At 37.6% G+C, this 19,760-nt stretch overlaps 1 protein-coding gene across 1 annotated transcript in view; it reads right to left on the reverse strand.

Annotated features, from left to right (window-relative positions):
• The window catches only part of LOC129410378 (regulating synaptic membrane exocytosis protein 1-like), a 36,868-nt gene extending 17,108 nt beyond the window's left edge, over window positions 1–19,760 (reverse strand). Inside the window, exons 1-2 of the mRNA XM_055158442.1 lie at window positions 19,594–19,760; window positions 132–345 (exon numbers count right to left, since the gene is read on the reverse strand). Coding sequence (XP_055014417.1) covers window positions 132–345; window positions 19,594–19,760 — 381 coding nt within the window. The remainder of the gene's footprint in view (window positions 1–131; window positions 346–19,593) is intronic.

The following is a 19,760-nucleotide window of genomic DNA, read 5'->3' on the forward strand; positions in this document are numbered from 1 at the left end:
GCTCCTACAGGATCTATGGTTGTGCCAGGCATTTCTTCCAATACACTTTGCCCATGTGACCAAAGTGTTGAGAAGCACAGACAGTGACAGAAGCAGTGGTTTTAGTGCACAGGACTCAGAACTGTTCTCACATTGTTGGAGCGTAGAGAGACCCGTCCTCCACAGCGAGCACAGAACTTGGTCTGGCAGTACGAGCACAAGTGCCCACAGCCATTGGCGAATTTGGTCTTTCGGCAAATCCCACAGGTGGGCGCGTCATCTTTCTGCTGTGTCTGCTGCCTCCTAGTGTCCGCCCCGATGCGCCGCACTTCCTGTTTGTAGCTCTCAAACTGCTGGTGCAGCGTCCTGTCAGGAAAGAAGAGAGAGTGGTCAGAAATTTGTTTGATTAAAGCTACACTATGCAATTTTTCTCTCTGCAGATCTGACATGTTAACTTAGCCTGGTGCCATCACCTGCTTGTCTCCATGGAGAAAGATATGCTTAAGGCTATACAGTGGAATATTGCAGATGTCTCCATGGAAACAAGCAGGTGGCATGCCCTTAACCAGAAAGGATTCTTCATCATTTTACCAGGGTCATTTTTTAGAATGTTACTTTTAAGTTCGGCATGTGTTCTTTTCTTAACCTGTGTGATTGCTGTGAAATGATTGTGAAATGTGTGCTTGTGAAATTCATCTTTGACTTACCACCACATAAATCATTACAAAATCATTAAGCAGAAGACCTATTAAAACATACAAATTTGGTATATCTTCCAATAATATAGCTGCTTCTAATATTACTGATACTGTTGCTTCCAGTAATGATTGAATGACATCAAATCTGTAATGATTTGGATTGTCAGACTACCTGCCAAGATCACAAAATAAGTGACAAACATCGCTCATTATATACAGACACATCCAACTCCAAAACTCTTTGATCCACTTCAGCAACAGCGTTAGGTTGTCAAAGTCAACGTACCTCAGAATTTCTTGCGATAACAGTTGGGGACATTAAGAGATTTATGAATAACTGAATAAATAAGAAACAATTGAAACAACTTGCAAGCCAAATAACTAGCAATTAGAGAATGACTTGAATGCTGCCTTTCAAAACATCTAGACGCAATTAAGTGAAATTTCATCTCTGCTTCCCAGGATGCCGTGATAGAAATAACCACAGTGTGAATTGCAAATCAGTGCATGTGAAAACTCCCACTAACAGAGCTGTCAGAGGAAAACTGCATTAGCATTTCAGCGTTAGCATAGCTCTCCTACAGGGGCCCAGACAGCAGCTTTAATTACCCCACTTCATTCACAGCTCGGCAGTGGATCGCTCTATTTGTGGAAGCTAAAGATCTGAAGTTTGGTCTCTGGTGCAAACGGACTTAACAGACACATAGCTATTTTGGGGACTGAAAAAAGGCAACCAGATGTTTTACAGTTAAAGGTCCTGTATTATGCAAAATGTACCCTTGTGAGGTTAAAGCCATGTTATAATATTGTTACCTCCTCAAAAACATACCTGGAGTTGTGTTTTCATTTCACCTTGTGATGTCATGTAGTGGTAGTTTCCAAATTAACATTAATTTGAAAACTACCACTAGAATTGACCATCTCTACTTGACAAAAGTTCAGTAGAGATGGTCACTTCCATGGCTGAAACTATCCACATGTTTTCAGTGAAGATGTATAGATGTTAAATCATAGTGGAGCACTTCCTGTATTACCACATGACATCACAAGGGGGAACAGGGTGTTTTCCATTTGAGAGAAGAACTTAGACTAAATTTGCAGCATGTGTGTGTTAAACATGTGTGAATGAAACAAAATACAACCCCAGGAATGTTTGTGATGAGGAAACAACATTATAACAGAACAGAAAATAGTGTAACATGGGCCCTATAAAAGATGCACTGTTTAACTTTTCTGGTGGAGGGTCCGTCAGTTACTTTTCTTCTTGGAGATGTTATTGCTTTGTCTGGAATGTTTCACAGTATGGCATAAAACTTTTCTATCTCCTTAGAGACCAAACAGGACCAAGTTACATGTCAGATCTGTGGAGAGGCAACCCCACTTACAGTCAGAATGCCTGTTTTTCTAGGTATTTTTGAGAATAATACCACCTGTAATTGAATAAATGTAAAGTAAAGCTGTTTAAAGTCATACTGTGGAATGTTCCAGACAGAGCAATGACATATCCATAGAAATAAGCTAAGTTACATCATTCACCTTTAACTTTGATGTAAACAGGAGATACATTGGTGTAGCCTACGCACTTGCCAGTCAACTGAAGAGTACCTAGTTTGTATCTTGCCTGTAGTGCATGGATTCTGGTGTGGTATCCCGGCTTACATAAAAGACATGACTGTGGTTATATAATTGTGGTGGATGCGTTTAATCTTTACATGAGTATCACTGTTTCTTATTTGAAGTGTTATTGGTAATTTACAAACCACCACAAGCTGCAGTTATGAGATGCTATGACCCATTTTCTAACCACTCTAAATTCACGCAAAATTCTTTGTGTCCAAAAGGCACATATTGTCTGTTTGTCTGCTATGATATCATTCTTCCAGGGGAGAAGACAAGCAAAGACTGTATAAATAGTATAAGAGATATGTGGGGGCAAGATACATTCCCCCTATTGATTACATTGTATTTTCAAAAGGAAACTCCAATGTTGAACCAGGTCATTCATATTACTAACTAGAACCTTGAACTTAATTTACAACAGAAATGTGTGTTCAGCAACTGTATACATACAATAGACAAATAAATCACAAACACAAGTAGTGAAATTTTGCTCTGAGCTAAAATGATCAGGTTCATAATCTCACTATCGCTGATGAATGGACAGCTTACTTTAAACATCTTTTATATTTTTTCTGTTGCTGCAGAGCTTTGAATTTCTTTCAAGATCAATAAAGTATCTATCTATCAATCTATCAAGACATAAAATAAACACAAGTCATCCAAAACCCACCAATAAGTATAATGACATTCCTGTACATTTCAGATTTGGAACATACCGCTAAGTGCCATTTTATACAAACAAAAGCTAAAATGCTTGCATCAACTTCACCTGGGTCTGCTGAAGTCAGACATGCTCCCCACTCCACAAAACTCAGCATCAAAACCATGATCATATGACAACCTTCTGTGATGCTGGGAGTATCCAAAAGGATGGGTATCATCTACCATGATCAAATCAAAAATATATTATCCAAGAAAGATATATGGCATTCTTTTAAAGTCAAAATAGCAAAGAGAAATCCAAAGGATGTTAAAGCTAATTCAGAATCAGTAGTGCGGTATCTTTCCATGAGAAGAAAGGGAACAGACTGATGCCCACAGAGAGGACGCAGGGAGGGGAAGTGTGACTGGCCAAAACTGGACACAGTTTGACCAATCAGGAGGAGCGAACGACTTGATTCATAATTACACTGTGTTTTAAAGGATGCCAGAAATGGTCCTCTTAGTCACCACTGATTATCACAGATATTGTTTTGGTTACAGAAGCACAAATGGATGGAAATAGAACATTGTTATATCAAAATGTATTCTCAATTCAACTTTTTTCTAGCTATGTTTCCTTTTATGCATTGCCAAGGCTCCTCTAACATGTCAGTTTTTGCTACATCCACAAATCTTCTTTTTGTTCTTCCTCTAATAATTGTTTTGGCTAGCCCTGTCTGGCCTATTCATTTTTTATTTATTTTTTTAATTTTTATTCAATTTATTTAAAGTTCCCATGCCAGGCAAAATTAACTCTTGTGAGCTTTAAACCTTCTTAGAATGTTGTTACCTCATTAAAAAATATACCCGGGGTTGTGTTTTGTTTCATTCACACGTGTTGCAGTAACTCTATGTTTTTAAGTTGTCTACAACTCAAAAAGCTCAAAATGTTGAGTTCAACCTTACGATGTCATCAGGTGGAGGCTTTCCAGGCAGTTCCAGGGCTGAAATTATCCAAATGATTTTACAGAAGGGGTAAGGACTTTAAAATTACTATGTAGCGTTTCCTATATTACCACGACATCACAAGGTAGAACAAAGTGTTTTCCATTTGAGAGTAACTCAACCTAAATATGCAGGGTTTGTGTGTTTAACATGTGAGAATGAAACAAAGCACAACTCTATTTTTACTATTTTTACTGTACATATCTGAACTATTTCAATGAAGTACCAAATATAATACATAATACCAAATTTAATGGTGCTTTATGCAACTTTTCTGGTGAAGGGTCAGACTATTTGCCACCTGCTTGTCGCCACACTGTGTTAAATATTTGCCTACAATTATAATGTGTGTTTTTACAACTCAAAACTATATTAATATATAGTTTCATTGTACGGCTCCTCTCCAAAGATCTGACCTGTTCCACTTATGTATGCATTGCTAACACCTACAATGTGAAATGTTATTGTATTCAGAGCTCAGAATGCTATAGTTTCACCTCATGACATCATTAGGTGCAAATCTATGAAGCTTGCCAATGTGTTTTTAAGAAGTTTCTGAATGTAAGAGTTAGCGGCGATTGTTTTTAATATCATTTGAACGTCTTCACCAATCAGTACATCAACAGAAAGCTTGTCACTGAGCACATATGTTATTTTGTTTTGCCATACATTATTTATTTTAATCTAATCATTAGATCTAATCTAATCTAATCTATCATGTTTCTAATCTAAACATGTAAAATACCAGTTCTACAATAAGGTTATGTTGTTAAAAAAACTTAAATAATACAGTACATGGGACCTCTAGGAAACTTCAAGTAAACTAACATAAACAGACTTTACTGTAGCACAAGCTAAACATACATTTTAATGGTAATGGAAAAACATGACACTGGCACTACAGCTACGTCACTCCAGCGCCCTTTGACCCCTCGGATCCATCCATCCATCCATCATTGCCACCAAACTGGGCACCATGGGAACATCTGTCAGAATGGTCCGTCGCCGTGGAAACCTAGTGGCGTCAGGCTCCGAGTGACAGCGGGCGTCGAGGTACCAGCTGTTCCCGCTCTGCTGCTGTCACAGAGGAGTCAGACAGGAAGGAGGAGAGGCAATGTGCAGCTATTTTAACAGCAAAAGCCTGGATAAAAATACTTGAAATACTCAACACTGGCTCAACACTGGGGGATAGAGAACATGTTACCACGTGTTGGTGGTTGAAATGTTCTTGGGCAAGACACTTTACATAGCTTGCTTAAAGATGCATCATGTAAATTTTTTGATGTAGGTTGTGCTTTGTCTGGAATGTTCCACAGAATAAAAATAAACTTATCTATTAATTCAGCTGCAAGAGTTACTATAGCCACACAAAAACTTTGCACTTTTGCTGTAATCTGACCTGTAACTTTTCTTTGTGGGGTCACCTTCTTGTCTCCATGGAGATAAACATGTAATGCCATAGTGAAAGCTGTCTCAAACAAACTAATATATTTCTGTCTCTAAACCAAGTAGCCAAAAATTTATTCACAAATATTTTAGAGCTGAAATTATGTTAAGTTAAAGTAACCGATGTTACTACAATATTGTATAGAACAAATAAAATGTTGGTACTTCCTCAAAAACATACCTGGAGTTGTGTTTCATTCACACATGTTTGAATAATCCTGGTTTATTAGTCTGTTGACATCTCCAAAGCTCAAAATGCTCAGTTCCACGTTGTAATATCATGTAGTAGTAGTTTTCAAGTTAACAGCTACCCTTTACCTTTAGTTCAGAGATTCCAGACTTAAAATGATCCAGATGATTCAAGTGAAGGTGTATGGAGATTAAAAACAAAGTAGAGTAATTCCTGTATTAGAACATTTCATCACAAGGTGCAAAATACAACTCCACGTATGATGAAGAAATACCATTAAAATTAATATTGCAATATAAGCCCTTTAAGTCCTTAAAGCTCTCTGATCCTACTCTTGTTGTGATGTAGGGCTACACAAATAAAACTCAATAATGAAGCGTGCATGAAAACCACTCTAGTCTGATGTAAGAAAGGCTGTGCTCACTCTGCCATACACTCATCAATTACATGCCTGATGCTGCTGCGTCCCCATGGGCCACCACCAGGGGTCAGTCACCAGCCTGGACCTCAGCTGTTGAACCCAAATATTGTACCAAAAACAGACACACTCTCTTCACTCAATTTCACAATGTTTCTGAGTTTTATTCTGTCATCTAGCAGAAATGAGAGGAGCAAAACTGTAACATGTCCTATTATTCTAACCACTGACCTCTGGGTTGGTGTAAATTTGGCCTCTGCCTGGCCCCTCTAAATGTTTTAAGGTTCACTCTTTGAAAAATACAAAAACATACATAAGCACCTTTTTTGCTGTAGTCAACTATCAAAAAGTGGTGCCACAATTGGCTACCCATGAGTTTCAGAATGACGAAAAGTCAGAACTGTCGCCACACTGAGTTAGCCTGAATCATCAGCCGTTTTCACTAGTTACTGGAGAGAAATGAAATTGAGTGGATGCACTAGGTGGCGCCAGCCTGGCGAACACTGAGTTACAATTCAAAACAAAATATTATATCTTGTCCCCAAAATGGCACCATATAACAGGAAGCTGAAACCTATGACCCCTTCCCTCTTTCTTTCTTTCTTTCTTTCTTTCTGTCTCTTTCTGTCTCTCTTGTCTCTTTATTTCTCTCCAGTCACTTGTGTGGAGTTGTTAATTACAAGTCTATGAATACACAAATGCCTAAGGGTGAGTACACTGGTATGGTGTGGATGGGGCAGACGACCTATTCCTGTCTTTCTCTGCTGATCACTGCTGGCACCTTCTTATGAAACTGGCTTTGTATTATCCCCACATTCCAGTGTTTTAAAAACTGATTGTGGATGTCTATATTTCTTTACCAGTACTCTAGTACTTGAAAAGTACTAGAGTACTATACTTGTATTATATATATATTTGTATTATACTTTTTGTATTTAATATTTGAAAGTGCCAATACAAAAAATAAATAAATAAATAAAAAATAGTAAGATCTCACTATCTCAAGATAGCAACAACTGTCAACCCGTTACCTTTTGAAAACCTATTAATAAATCAGTTTTGTTTTTTTTTACTGATTGCTATAAAGTCTTACAAAGTACTGTACGTGTTGCTACTACTGCTTACTGCTATTCTTTTCAGTGTAGAGTAGTGCTGACCTTTGTTACCCTGTAGTTTATGCAAATGTTTGGAGTGGGTTTGTAAACCATATGGGCTTTTTGTTACAGCTGCTCCAACAGTGAAAACAGATCAATAGTCCCACAGGAACATTTGGAACTAAAGAAAGGGGCATCATGTGAGGAAGAGGAGAGGAAGGAAGCAGAGATAAAACAGGTAAAAGTAGGAAAACCTTAAGCTGATCAGTTAATGGTGTAAATAGTGTGCATTTCCTTTAGTGTTATCTTGAGTAGAAAACCTATTATCAATACATGTAATGATTACTTTTACTGTATTGTTATTTTTTATATTTTTTATTTTGCTTTAAGATTTTTGAGAAGCTATACATCAAAGGGTCCTATATTGCACCAAATTGACTCTTGCAAGCTTTAATCCATGCTATAATGTTCATGTTCACCTCATCAAAATTTTTCAAGTTAACAGCTCCTTTTACATTTTGTAAAGTAGAGACCAGTAGAGATTGACAATTCTGAAAGTTTGTAGTGAAGGAGTATGGCATTTAAAAACACAGTGGAGCACTTCCTGTATCACCATATGAGTTCAAAAGGCCTAAATATACAGGGTTTGAGTGTTAAACATGTGTGTGTGAATGAAACAAAACAGAACTCCATAGTAACATAGCCCCTTTAATTTACCATAACTTATTCAATGGAAATAATTACCTCCGCCAAGGAGGTTATGTTTTTGCCGGCGTTTGTCTGTTTGTTTGTTTGTTTGTCTGTTAGCAACATAACTCAAAAAGTTATGGACCGATTTGGATGAAATTTTCAGGATTTGTTGGAAATGTGAAAAGGAAGAACTGATTTCATTTTGGGGGTGATCTGGAAGAAATCCTGGATTCTGGATTACTTTGAAATTTTAGTTAACATTGTGGTAAATGGGGCCAAAAAATTTGTTTCTCAATATCTCGGTTAATTATTGACCAAACCCCATGAAATTTGACTCAGGGATGGACAATGGGATCCTCTTTCATATTCCAAAGGCTGATCCGGATCTGATCCAGAAGACTGATTTTATCACAATTTATATAAAAAATGGGGGTAGTCCTTGGCGGAGTACTTTTCTAGTTACATACTACGTTCACGTAAGTCACTTTTTTTTTCTTTTTTTAAAAAATATGGTTAAAAAACAACAACAACAACAACAAAAAAAACTAAACAAAAAAACTGAAAACAGGAAACATTATCAAAGTTTAATCACCTATTCTTGACACAAACTGCACCTTGGTAATATTTGTGTACAGTGCCTAAAGCATCTCTACTGTTCTCCTCTTCAAAAGCAGAGGATATAAGCAGCAGATGTCTTTGGGGAGGAGCACCAAACAGAGCCAAACAGGAAGTGAGCGTGGGCCACGGAGCAGAAGCCGATATATCCTGGGACCGATTATAAATAATAACACGTGTGAAGAAGAGGAGGAGGGAGAAGAGCAGACAATATAATGACACAGACCTAAACGCAGCCTCATCACGTCAGGGAGGGAGGAGGAGGTGTGCTGTGGTAACTGGCAACTGCGATCACTCAGTCAGTACTAAGTAGACCAGTGAATATTTAAATAAACCCAAGAAAACTAAATATGTTTGAAAACAATTTGAATTTGTGAACCTTGTTGACACAGAGTTTGCATTAGAGCTGCTTAATTTTTCCAACAACCATGATTATTTAGTTCATAATTGAATTTAATTATTTAAAACAATTTCTTATATTATCAAAATACACCTGTAGAGAAAGAATGGATAAAGTATTAGTAATGCTTTGTAACACATGCTTTATGTTCTCAAAGCAACTGAAGTTTCTAAATTGTAGTTTTGTACTTTGCATATATGAGTATGAGTTGGGTCTGCATGACAATGTCTAAAGTATTGTTAAAAGTGAAATGTTAAAAGTATAATTAGGACACTGGTTGGCCAAAGAAAGCAGTGACCATAGTAAAGATGTCCCTTATTTCACTGTCTTGAAAACTCGCCAAAACGTGATTCAGAGAATGCTAATCATCATATTGAGTTTATGAGCATGTTTTCAGACTTTCAGAGGCCAGGGCAGAGAAGAGCCATCAGTAATTTTAATAGCAGCTAGCATGCTAACAGCGCACAAGTAATGCTGGACAAATGCTTTATAATTAGATGCAGAGAGCACACAGCACTCTTATTTTGACCATAAGAGCTGCTTATGCAATATATCTACATTGGAGCTAAACTGATTTTACTTTGTTACATGAACAATAGGTGTTTTCTCTTTAAAAAGTTCGGCTGAGGTCCAAAGAGTTAATGTGGAGTCTGTTTAACAGGCCAAAGAAATAAAACTCAAAAAATAATAAAGACAAATGACAAAAAAAAACAAAAACAAAAAACATTTTATCAAATTTTCTGTCTGCCATGTTGCATTAAAACACAACAGTAATGTGAAATCCCTCCTCTGTCAAAGGCTATAAACAGTTGGACCACAGACACAGATAAAGCCCACTGCAGATGGCCTGTGTGTCTTCTATAGGCTCAGCCTGAGCACTTTCTCAATCCTTTGTGATGGAAGGACTGGGATGAGCTGACAGGGCTCCAAGATGCACTGTTTATGATAGACAGCTATATGGCTAAGATTCATGCATGTGATGGTAGGGATGTCAGGATTATTTTGGTAATTGATACCAAGATTTAATCCCACTGACTGTATGTGAAGAGGAGTGCTAAGGAAAATGTGTATTGAAAAATGTATTATCGTTGACATATTTGTTAATATTATTATGTTATAATTATTTTCCTCAACATTAGATATAGTAATTAGTTATTCATACATATTTGAGCAACCATATTTTGTCCAGCTCAGAGTGCTCAGAAAATTTCCTTTTGCACCTGCCTCCTATTTTCAGCCACAGATCTATAGATTTGAAAGGTTGAATCTGTCCTGTAGTTTTAAACAGGTAGTCAATGGATTGTATTTACAGTTAGTTAAATAGTTGTTTTAAATCATTTTTATTTATTTATTCATTCATTTATTACAATCATTTACAATTAATAAACTGTAAAAAAGTGACCTACACATTTGGATGTGACATTTCAAAAATAATGCATAAAATACATGCTTTAGTTCATTATTTATATTTGAAGCATTGTCTTTAAACAGTGGCATATGAACTGACTGTAATCACACTCTAAGCACATGGCCTTATGTAGCCTGCTGGGTGACATTTAAGCCAGGACTCGAGATGCTGAAGTAGTGGAGTAATTATACAGGCAACCTCTAATCCCTGAGCAGCCCACGCCTCTCCCCTTCACTACACAGGCCTTCCTCACTGTTTTTCTTTCTCTACTTGCTGAAAAAAGCTAAAGGCTGCGTCCCATTTCTTTGCACTTGACTCCTCGAATCCTCATCTGTCAATCAGGACTACTGAAAAGAGAGAGCCAATTGGAAGCAGCATGCATTGCTCCTTTATGGGACTTTTTCTTCAATGGGGCGGGTTTACAACTGGGAATTGAGAAGTTGAGGTGGCAAGAACAGAAATGGTACACGACCAAAGTGTATATTCATTCAGGAAGACAAGACTACTGTGTGTCTCTTGTTGTCAACCAGTCACAGCGTTACCTCTCCTTTTACATCTGATTTTATGTGAAAACTTTCATTTGGAAAAATACATAATAAATCAAAATGAAGGATGAGCATTAATTAAGGAATGCCATCAATAACTCCAGTAAGTTTGAAATGGGAGCAGGAAGAATCCTATCCTAGCACAAACAAACATATTTCTTCTGCACATTGTTCCCATTTGAGACAGACATCTCAAGTCATTCCTAATCTGTCTCCACTGTACTAGTATAATCATCAAGCACCCTTTCTTGTTTAAATCTACCATACTCTCCCTGCCTTTATGTTTCTATCCGCCAGGGTCTGACCAACAAAATCCATCTAATGTAGTTGGCTGTGTCTGTTTACGTTCTTGCATATTGATTAGATCCTATTCCTGCACTTCTTGACATAGTATCATTTTAAAAACTTTTCTGAAAGGGTATTATGTCTGTGGAGACCCATGCCAACATAGTAAATAAGCCTTTGTTCTTAATGTTTTCAATAGTTTTTTTTTTTTTTTTCTACCCCCACAGAGATTCGGTAATTAAGTTTAATGTCCTACAAAGGAGTAGGTGACAGACACTCCCACAATAATATATTAGCAAGCCATAAGCTCAACACTGCCTATTTACATTCTACAGTTCACAAAGCTTTTTAACAGTATGACCAAGTGGAACAAATTATTTCTGACATTGCAATGCTGAAGGAGATGCACTGGAAGCAATTTAAACAACCAGTCCATAGTACTGTATACAGAGGATCACTTTGAGAGCAGGAGTGGATGTAAAGATTGGCTGCCATTACGTCTTCTGACCACAGACAAACAGAACAGCACAAGGAGGAAAAGACAGTGGTACTGGTCAGAGCAAAGATCTTCTCCTCATTAAACTTTAAACAGGAGAGGTCTGAGAGCATTACATCTTCCTTTTCAATCACAAAGTTTCTTAGGTATGTAGCCCAGAATCAGCTATTTCAGTTCAGTTTTGGGGTTTGGTTTAGGCCATGTTTAGACCCGCAGTTTAGTTCTCATGACGGTGATGTGTCTCTCTCTGAAATGGGATCAGGAGTCCATCAAAATAACATAAAAAGTCATGATATCACCTCTCCTCCTGCCCTCCTCCTGAGCGTGAGCGGGTGTGAGAGAGGCCACAGATGCTTCGCTCTGAGCCCTGCCCTCTTTGATACAGGGGGTAAAAATTAACCACATCTCAAACTGTCACAGCTGTAAAAACAAATCAGATCACACCAGATAAAAAAGGGAACAAATAGAAAAAAAACTCCAAAACTTATCATGTAAATTACTTAGTTATTATTATACAGTCATTCAGTCATATTGTAATACTTTTCAGATATTTTTGTTCCTTGTTAAAAGTCATATTACCGTCATATTATACGTTATGTGATCTAACTTTCCAGTGCCTGTCACAACACTACATCTACTCATTGTTCAATAAATGATAGATGAAACAATAATTTTAGGGGGTCAATATTTATCATGGGTACTTTTCATTATTCTAGTGGGAAACTTCTTTTTTTTTTTTCCTGTACTATGAGATTTGAACTGTGGAGGGTTGAATAAAGAACTTCTATGACTAATTTGCGATACAAATTAGCTATAAAAAGCTTTTCATTCTGCTGTACATTTTTTGCAGCTTATGTGATAACTTTACTCATTGATTATGTGCAAAATTTCTATTCTTTCTTTGTCAATATATCGCATTTCAAAATGTGTTAGTGTCACAGGCCCAAGTGCAGCAGGACTTCTTGTACTTCTACTGAGAGGATGAGTACTCAGAAACAATGCCAAAGTGAGAATCTGTGAACTTCATTCAGAGACACTCACCTTAGAGGCTTTAGAGTAAAACCTACAAGAACAAATATAATGCATTATAGACATGATTTCTCATATCTCCAAAAATACCTTTCCAGTGTTATCAATATTTCCATTTCTATCCCACAGTATGTATGGACTTCCACAATGTCTAATTCATAATAAGTTAGTCTGAAGAAACTCCAGCAGGTTAACAAGGAAAAACATGTTTGAGAGCATCAACAGTAGCCACTGGAGTGAATATTTAAATATTTCAGGAAGTACTTCCAAGTGTGCTATTTTCAGAGCTGATCCATAATTCAACATTAGCATTTTTCTCTCAGAAACCTTGGAACCTCCAAACGGCCCTGGAAAGTGCAAGTCTCCCCATGTTAGTGGGAAAAAAAACATAATATAGTTCTTGGGCAAATGTTTGAAGTGACTGCTTTGTTGATTAAAGAGGCAAGAGTTACCTTTTATGGAACCAAAGTCACTGTCGGGGCCCATCTACCTTATCTCATAGATATGTTTTTGCCTGTCATGTTCTATCTTGGATTTATTCAATTACAGGTGTTTTATATTACTAAAAACATATTCACACTGAGGGCAAACCGACCTCTCCATAGACTTGCAAATTTGTAATGTCACCTGCTTGTCTCCATAGAGATAAACATGTTTAGCATCATACTGTGGAATATTCTAGGAAGCACAATAACATCTCCATAGAGACAAGCAGTTGCATAATGCACCTGTAATGAAAAAAAAAAAAAAGTCATTAAAAAATGTTCTTTTAATTACAGTAATTTGCAATTAATTTCAGAACGAAATTGTCGAGAAATTATATAAAATTACTTACCATAAAGGCAAAATTGTATAACATCAAGAGCTGGACAAAGGAGGACATGTAACACAATCTTGGTACGCAGACATTATGTATAATGGGATAAACAAGTTCTAGCATTGACAATACACAGCAGAAAATCTTTTACCTGGCTGTAGCTACTAGACATTATTGACTGCATGCATAACATAACATACATTTAATAATTACATATATACAGTGTAGTTTTTGTGCCTTTGACCTTCCACCCCTGCATACCCTTTAGTGGATAGTGGTATCAAACAGGAGCTGGTCTGCGGCACGCCCTGGATGCCCCTGGAGCCAAGGCCTGGGGATGCGCTTGAGATACAGAGATTACGGTGCACCCCTCAATTTTATCACTTTAATCCGAAACCTTTAAATCCTCTATGTGTCCTTCTATGGCCCCATCCTCAATGTTCTGCCCCATCTGTCTTTATTTCAGCTATACTGTATATTATAACTAATCATCCACATTTAGTGTATAACTGCAAACTAAAAAAGAAGTGTGAGCCCACAAAGCATCACATGACCACTTTTTGCCTTGAATAATCCAGAATCTAATCTTTGTTTGCACATTCAATCAGATGGTATCTTTAATGCATAACAATATGAATTAAAAATACATTAAACTTATACACTGTTAAAGGTGCAGTACTATATATTATATTCTACTTTTGTTTTGTTCTACTTTTTAAAAAGTAAAACAAAATCTTGATAGCTTGATATTTAGATATAAATCAATCCTGGTTCCTGACAGTGTTACACAATACAGTATATAACTTGGAGCATGCCTGTACATGAAGATTGGGCTAAAAATAACAGTTTACAACTTTGTGTTTACTTCAAGTGCTTCCATTAAACCCACCCACCATCATACCAGCCTCCAGGCCCTGCTCCTCTGTCTGTGAGCGTCTGCCCCCTCTCTGCTGACTGTATCAATATTTTACACATCAATTCTGTATTTACATTTTGGAAAACCTCAAAAGTGGTGATCTGTAACACATTACTTTACACAATACGCTTGATATATAGTATATCCCTCAGTCAGTAAAGCTAACTCTTTATATAATTATATTGTATTACAGGTAGTTGCCACATGCGTTACCCTTTACATAAAGTATTAAAATTATATGTTGCATGTATGTAAAACATTTTTTATGCAAATATCTACATTCTTACTGTGGGCTGGGTCTTGGTCTGGTGGCATGGCTTATCTCAATGGAGATAGAAGTAATGCCAAACAACATTTTGGGCAAAGCAACAGCAACGTCTACATGGAGACATGCAGGTAGCAAACTTTCAGCCAGAAATGTTATGTATTGCACCTTTAAAGCCACTGTACTCTTTGTTTGTTTTTTTGTTTGTTTGTTTTATGTCAGTGTCTTCATTTAATTAAAAGTGCTTGCCTGCAGGTTAACAGTTATGAGTAAAATGAAGAATAAGTGTACATTTGAAAATGCTAAAAAAAAAAAAAAGAGTAAAAATTGACTAATTTGTGTGCTGTTGTGTTCTAAAGTTTTATTGCGACTAAAATTTTAAATCAAGTGTGACTTTTTTTTTTTTTTTGACATCAGATCATTGTTGCACTTGCTCAGCTCTCCTGCACTACCTGCCTCTGGATTAAGAAGTCAATTGAGGCTTAGTATGTCAATGGAAAGAGTCTATAACGTATTAGGCATAGACAGTGTTTGTTAGTGCTGGGAATCATTAAGTAACAGCTCAGCTATTGACTTTGTATGGACTGACCAGAAGCCAATTTGACAAACTTTGGATCAGAAAGAGGTATTAGCACAACAAATTTACTTATAGGGCATTCATTCATTCATTCATTCATGCTGAGTTAGCTGATAAGAAAAAAAAATGATGATAAGGAACATGACAGACATAATGAATGTTTCAAAAATATTGAAACTAACCTGCACGATCAACTCCAGGATTGTTTTCGCATGGATGTTAAAAACACTGTGAAGCACTTCCTGTATTACTACATGACATCACAAGGTGGGACAGATTGTGAGAGAAGAACCCAAAATATGCAGGGTTTGTGTATTAAACACGTGAGTGAAACAAAACACAACTCCAGGTATGTTTGTAATGACGTAACAATGTTATAACATAGATCAAAATGAGCATAATATGGACAGTTTAAATTGACTGAGACAATTAATGTTTACATGTCAAAATTTAAGCCAGACTCGTATCTGGTCTGGTGGGGTATATAAAGCCTAGTGTGTGAGTATATCTTTGGTGTTAAACCCAACAGAGACAGTGCGTATCACCACAATCTTATCTCCAACAGCTGCTCGGGTCCCAGGTCTCAGATTGGACAGTGCTGACCAGGAAGAACCACAACAACACACAGCCTGAGTACAGCATGTTCCTCAGGAAGGCAGGCTCACAGCTGCTAAAGCAGCACATGAAGCCAATTATTTTGTTTCACACATTACATACCATATATATGATCTATTTCCACCAATTTCAAGATCTACAGTGGTAATATAGTTGTAATGATCAAGTTGTGAAACCTTATTTCATTGTACATTTTTGTGTATCATAGCAAATGCAGCCCATGACTAGAATTTCACTGATGAGAACCTGGTGGTGGAGGGGGAGAGGAAGACTATATTTTCTTTTTTAAATTATCTTTGAAAATGTAAAAAAGTCCCATTCTGCAAAATTATTTTTTACTGCATCATAGTAACCCCAAAACACTGGTGACTTACAATTTCAAATTAATTATCACAACAATAAATAATGCACAATATCTGGTGTGATGGTGGTATGAGAAACACAAATGTTCTAATCATTTAATATTGTAAACAAAAAGCCAGACTTACTCATAGTATGGTAAGTAACCAAAATTTTTACTGAAGTACTTTTAGCTTTTGAACTTGTTGTTCTCCGATCCAATGACACATCGCAATCCATAATGTGGTTATTTCTTTTACATCTTTATGAAAAGAAACACATTAGAAGAATAACTGAACCTAACCAGAGAGTCATGGAAAAATAAAACATAAGCACGGTAATCAATCCATACACAAACCTCCACCAACAGCTAGTACACCCCAAAAGATAAAATCCCACAAGAACAAAAATGCAACACCATCTACGAAATCCAATGCAAATCATTCAATAAATAATACATAGGAGAAATGGGTCGGGCATTTTACATCCGATCAAGTAAACATCAGGGAGACTCACCAGAACACAAAAAGACAAAGCAGAGTAGGAAAACCTAAAATCCGCCATATATCATCCCACTGTAAAAGAAATAACCACATTATTAATTGAGATGGAGAATGGGTCACTGGATTTGACAACAACAAGTTAAAATGCTGGATCAGGGAGGCCAGGAAATCATCAACACAACTTGATGATCATCAGGATTTCATCAGGAAATGGAGCATGGACACCATTAACTGTGATGACGGAGCGTTCCTCCTTTCACACACCTGGAACACCCTCCCCCAGGGACCACCGGGTGACGGGAGGCGTGGTCAGTCTAAGCAACCTGCCTCATCCATCAGCTTGACCATGCCTACAGGAAGTACAACAGCTAATATACGACACGTCGCTACCAACACCAGTGACAGTAAAAGGTAAATACACCTCCTACTGTATTGTCTTTAAAAAGAACCCAAGAAGTTAGTTACTTAGTTACTGTGTATATTTTGGCATTACAAAATATACATAGTAACTAAGTAACTAACTTAGTAAGTACTATGTATATATATATATATATATATATATATATATATATATATATATATATATTAGTATGCAGCCTTTACTCTGATATAAGCAAGTGTAGTGTTTTGAAGCATGTCCTCACAGGATGTCTAAAAACAAATCCTCTCTCTTGTAGTGCCCACAGTGTACTGAGACAGTATCTGAATGCATATACAATCTCTATAGTGCACTAACTCTCCCCATCTCCATTCAGCATCTTGCATAATAATCCTCCACAATGCTTTGTAGTAAACATGTCAGATTGTAGCATTGCTCTGCGACTGCTCCCTGCTATTTGCATAATCCCCTATAAAAGCCCATTCCTTTTTTGGTGTCCAGTCCACACACTCGGCCCATGATTAGTGATTAGCCCGATGATGAAGCCATTATTGAGTGAACCTGAGCTGAGCCTCATGGAACATTAAATACATCACTTCCCCTCCAGAGGCCAGTGTGTGCCTGCCTCTCCCTCCTGCCTCAGCCAGGAAATCCAAACAGCCATTAACACCAAAGCTACCATGGAGGCATGTTGGGTCTACATTATATGCTTTTAGCACTTGAAACATGGGTGCTTACTGAGATACACTGTGGAAGAGAGCTTCAGCTATCACTCTAATAGGAAGTAGCTAGTTGTGGCCATATGTAAGTAAGTCCATAGGCCATAAGTAGAAAAGCTGCGACTAAATACTTATTTTAAATATACAGTGTATAGAACATAAATGTGTTGCGTGTCATCTTTGTCTATATAATTATTTAAAGTTGTAAGTTTATGAAGGAATGATCACTGCAGCAATAAGCATGTTTTTATGTTTTATAGGAAACTGATCAAAATCTAAATATGTCACTCTTGGTCCATATCATAATGTTAAACCAGTCATTTGGTCTTCGTACTGCTACTACAGCTAATATACTTTGCTTCATTGCCACTAACATGTATGCTGTTTTTCATTGTGACAGATGCTACTGAATCTATGTTGTAGCTAGAAGAATGTTATAACTGGAAGCCTCAACTATCAGATGAAAGCTGTCTTTATTGTGTGCAGGGAACTTGATTAGGACCAAATAGGCTATTGACATTTCATGCATTATCTTCTTTGTGTTCACTTGGTAGCTAAGACTTTAAGGTCCTACAGGTATATTACACAAAATTGACTTTTGTGAGCTTTAAGCCATGTCAGAATACTGTTACCTTCTCAAAAACATATCTAGAGTTGTGTTTTGTTTCCTTCATACATGTTTGAGTAATGTCTTATTAATCTCCCTCTCTGAAGCTCAAAATGCTTCGTTCCACCTTGTGATGGCATGAAGCAGTAGTTGTCAATTTAACAGCTACCTTTTACATTGTGTTTAGTAGAGATTGGAAATTCATGTGGGCTGACATTTTCCAAATTATTCTATTGAAGATCCATGGAGTTTATACAAGGGAGCACTTCCTCTATTACCACATGACATCACAAGGTGGAACAGTGTTTTCTGTTTGAGAGAAGAACACAGCTTAAATATGCAGAGTTTATGGGTTAAACGTGTGAATGAAACAAAAGACAAATCCAAGTATGTTTTGATGATGAAACAACATTATAACGTAGATCAGAAAAAGTGTAATATGGGCCCTTTAATATGTCAAAGCTACTTCACTCCACATCTGTTTAGCTTCACAACCAACCACATGTACCATATCACAGCATTTGAATTGTAATGGTTTTGACCCCTGCTCATTTTTTTAGCCACATAGATGTTAAGTTACCTCATATCAGTTTTTCCCCATGAATAACAGCTTTAGGCCTGCTAAGATTTCCAACCACACCCCATCTCCTTCCTCCACGGTGAAAAGATCTGCTCCACCACCAACACCACCGTCTGTCGGCCAAACAACCTGCTCAGTAGCGCTCATCAGGGGCCTATGTAGACCATAATGTCATTGTAGCCTGCACTATTGACCATCTCCCCCCCCACACGAGAGAGAAGTGGGAGCACACAAACCTCCAACTGACTACTCCACCCTGAGCTATGGCTTGGCTTAGAACAGCTCCTGACAGTGGGTTTAGACTCATTTGTATATGTGTAATAGCTAGATTCATAGCTAGACATAGTCACAGCCCATACCCAAAGAAGCCCCCTCTGCTGCACCTGTAACACAACTGACCTGGTTTCAGGTCATCTCCACAGGCACTGACAGGAATTCGTCTTCATTTATTGATCGACGGCATCAGTATCAAAGCCAGTGGTGTTTCTGATAAATCATTATAGGCCCGTATGGCTAGGCTGCACTGTGATTGGAAGGCTACATCTCAGCGCCTCTCAAGACTGACGCTCACCAGTGATGGCAGAGCAGAGGAAATGAATCGCTTTTGCTGATGGGTGAGGGCTCACTACAAAGGCATTAGCTACTGTTGGTTGTAATTGGCAGCTCGCTTTAAAACACTTGGATCGATTAAGTTAACGGGAAAAGACAGCGCTTACTTTAGCATGGCTTGTTCTTTCTCCTCCTCCTCCTTCTGCCGAGCCATCACAGCCATAATGATCTTCCTCTCCTCCTCGGTGAGGTGGCTAAGGTCCGGTAAATCCGGCATGGATGGCGGCGCGGTGGGTGGGCGAGGGCCGCCTTGGGGCCCCACCGAGGCGGACAT

The sequence above is a fragment of the Boleophthalmus pectinirostris genome, unplaced genomic scaffold (genome assembly GCF_026225935.1).
Source record: "Boleophthalmus pectinirostris isolate CB_2022bp ecotype Guang Dong unplaced genomic scaffold, ASM2622593v1 HiC_scaffold_22, whole genome shotgun sequence".
NCBI classification, from domain to species: domain Eukaryota; kingdom Metazoa; phylum Chordata; class Actinopteri; order Gobiiformes; family Gobiidae; genus Boleophthalmus; species Boleophthalmus pectinirostris.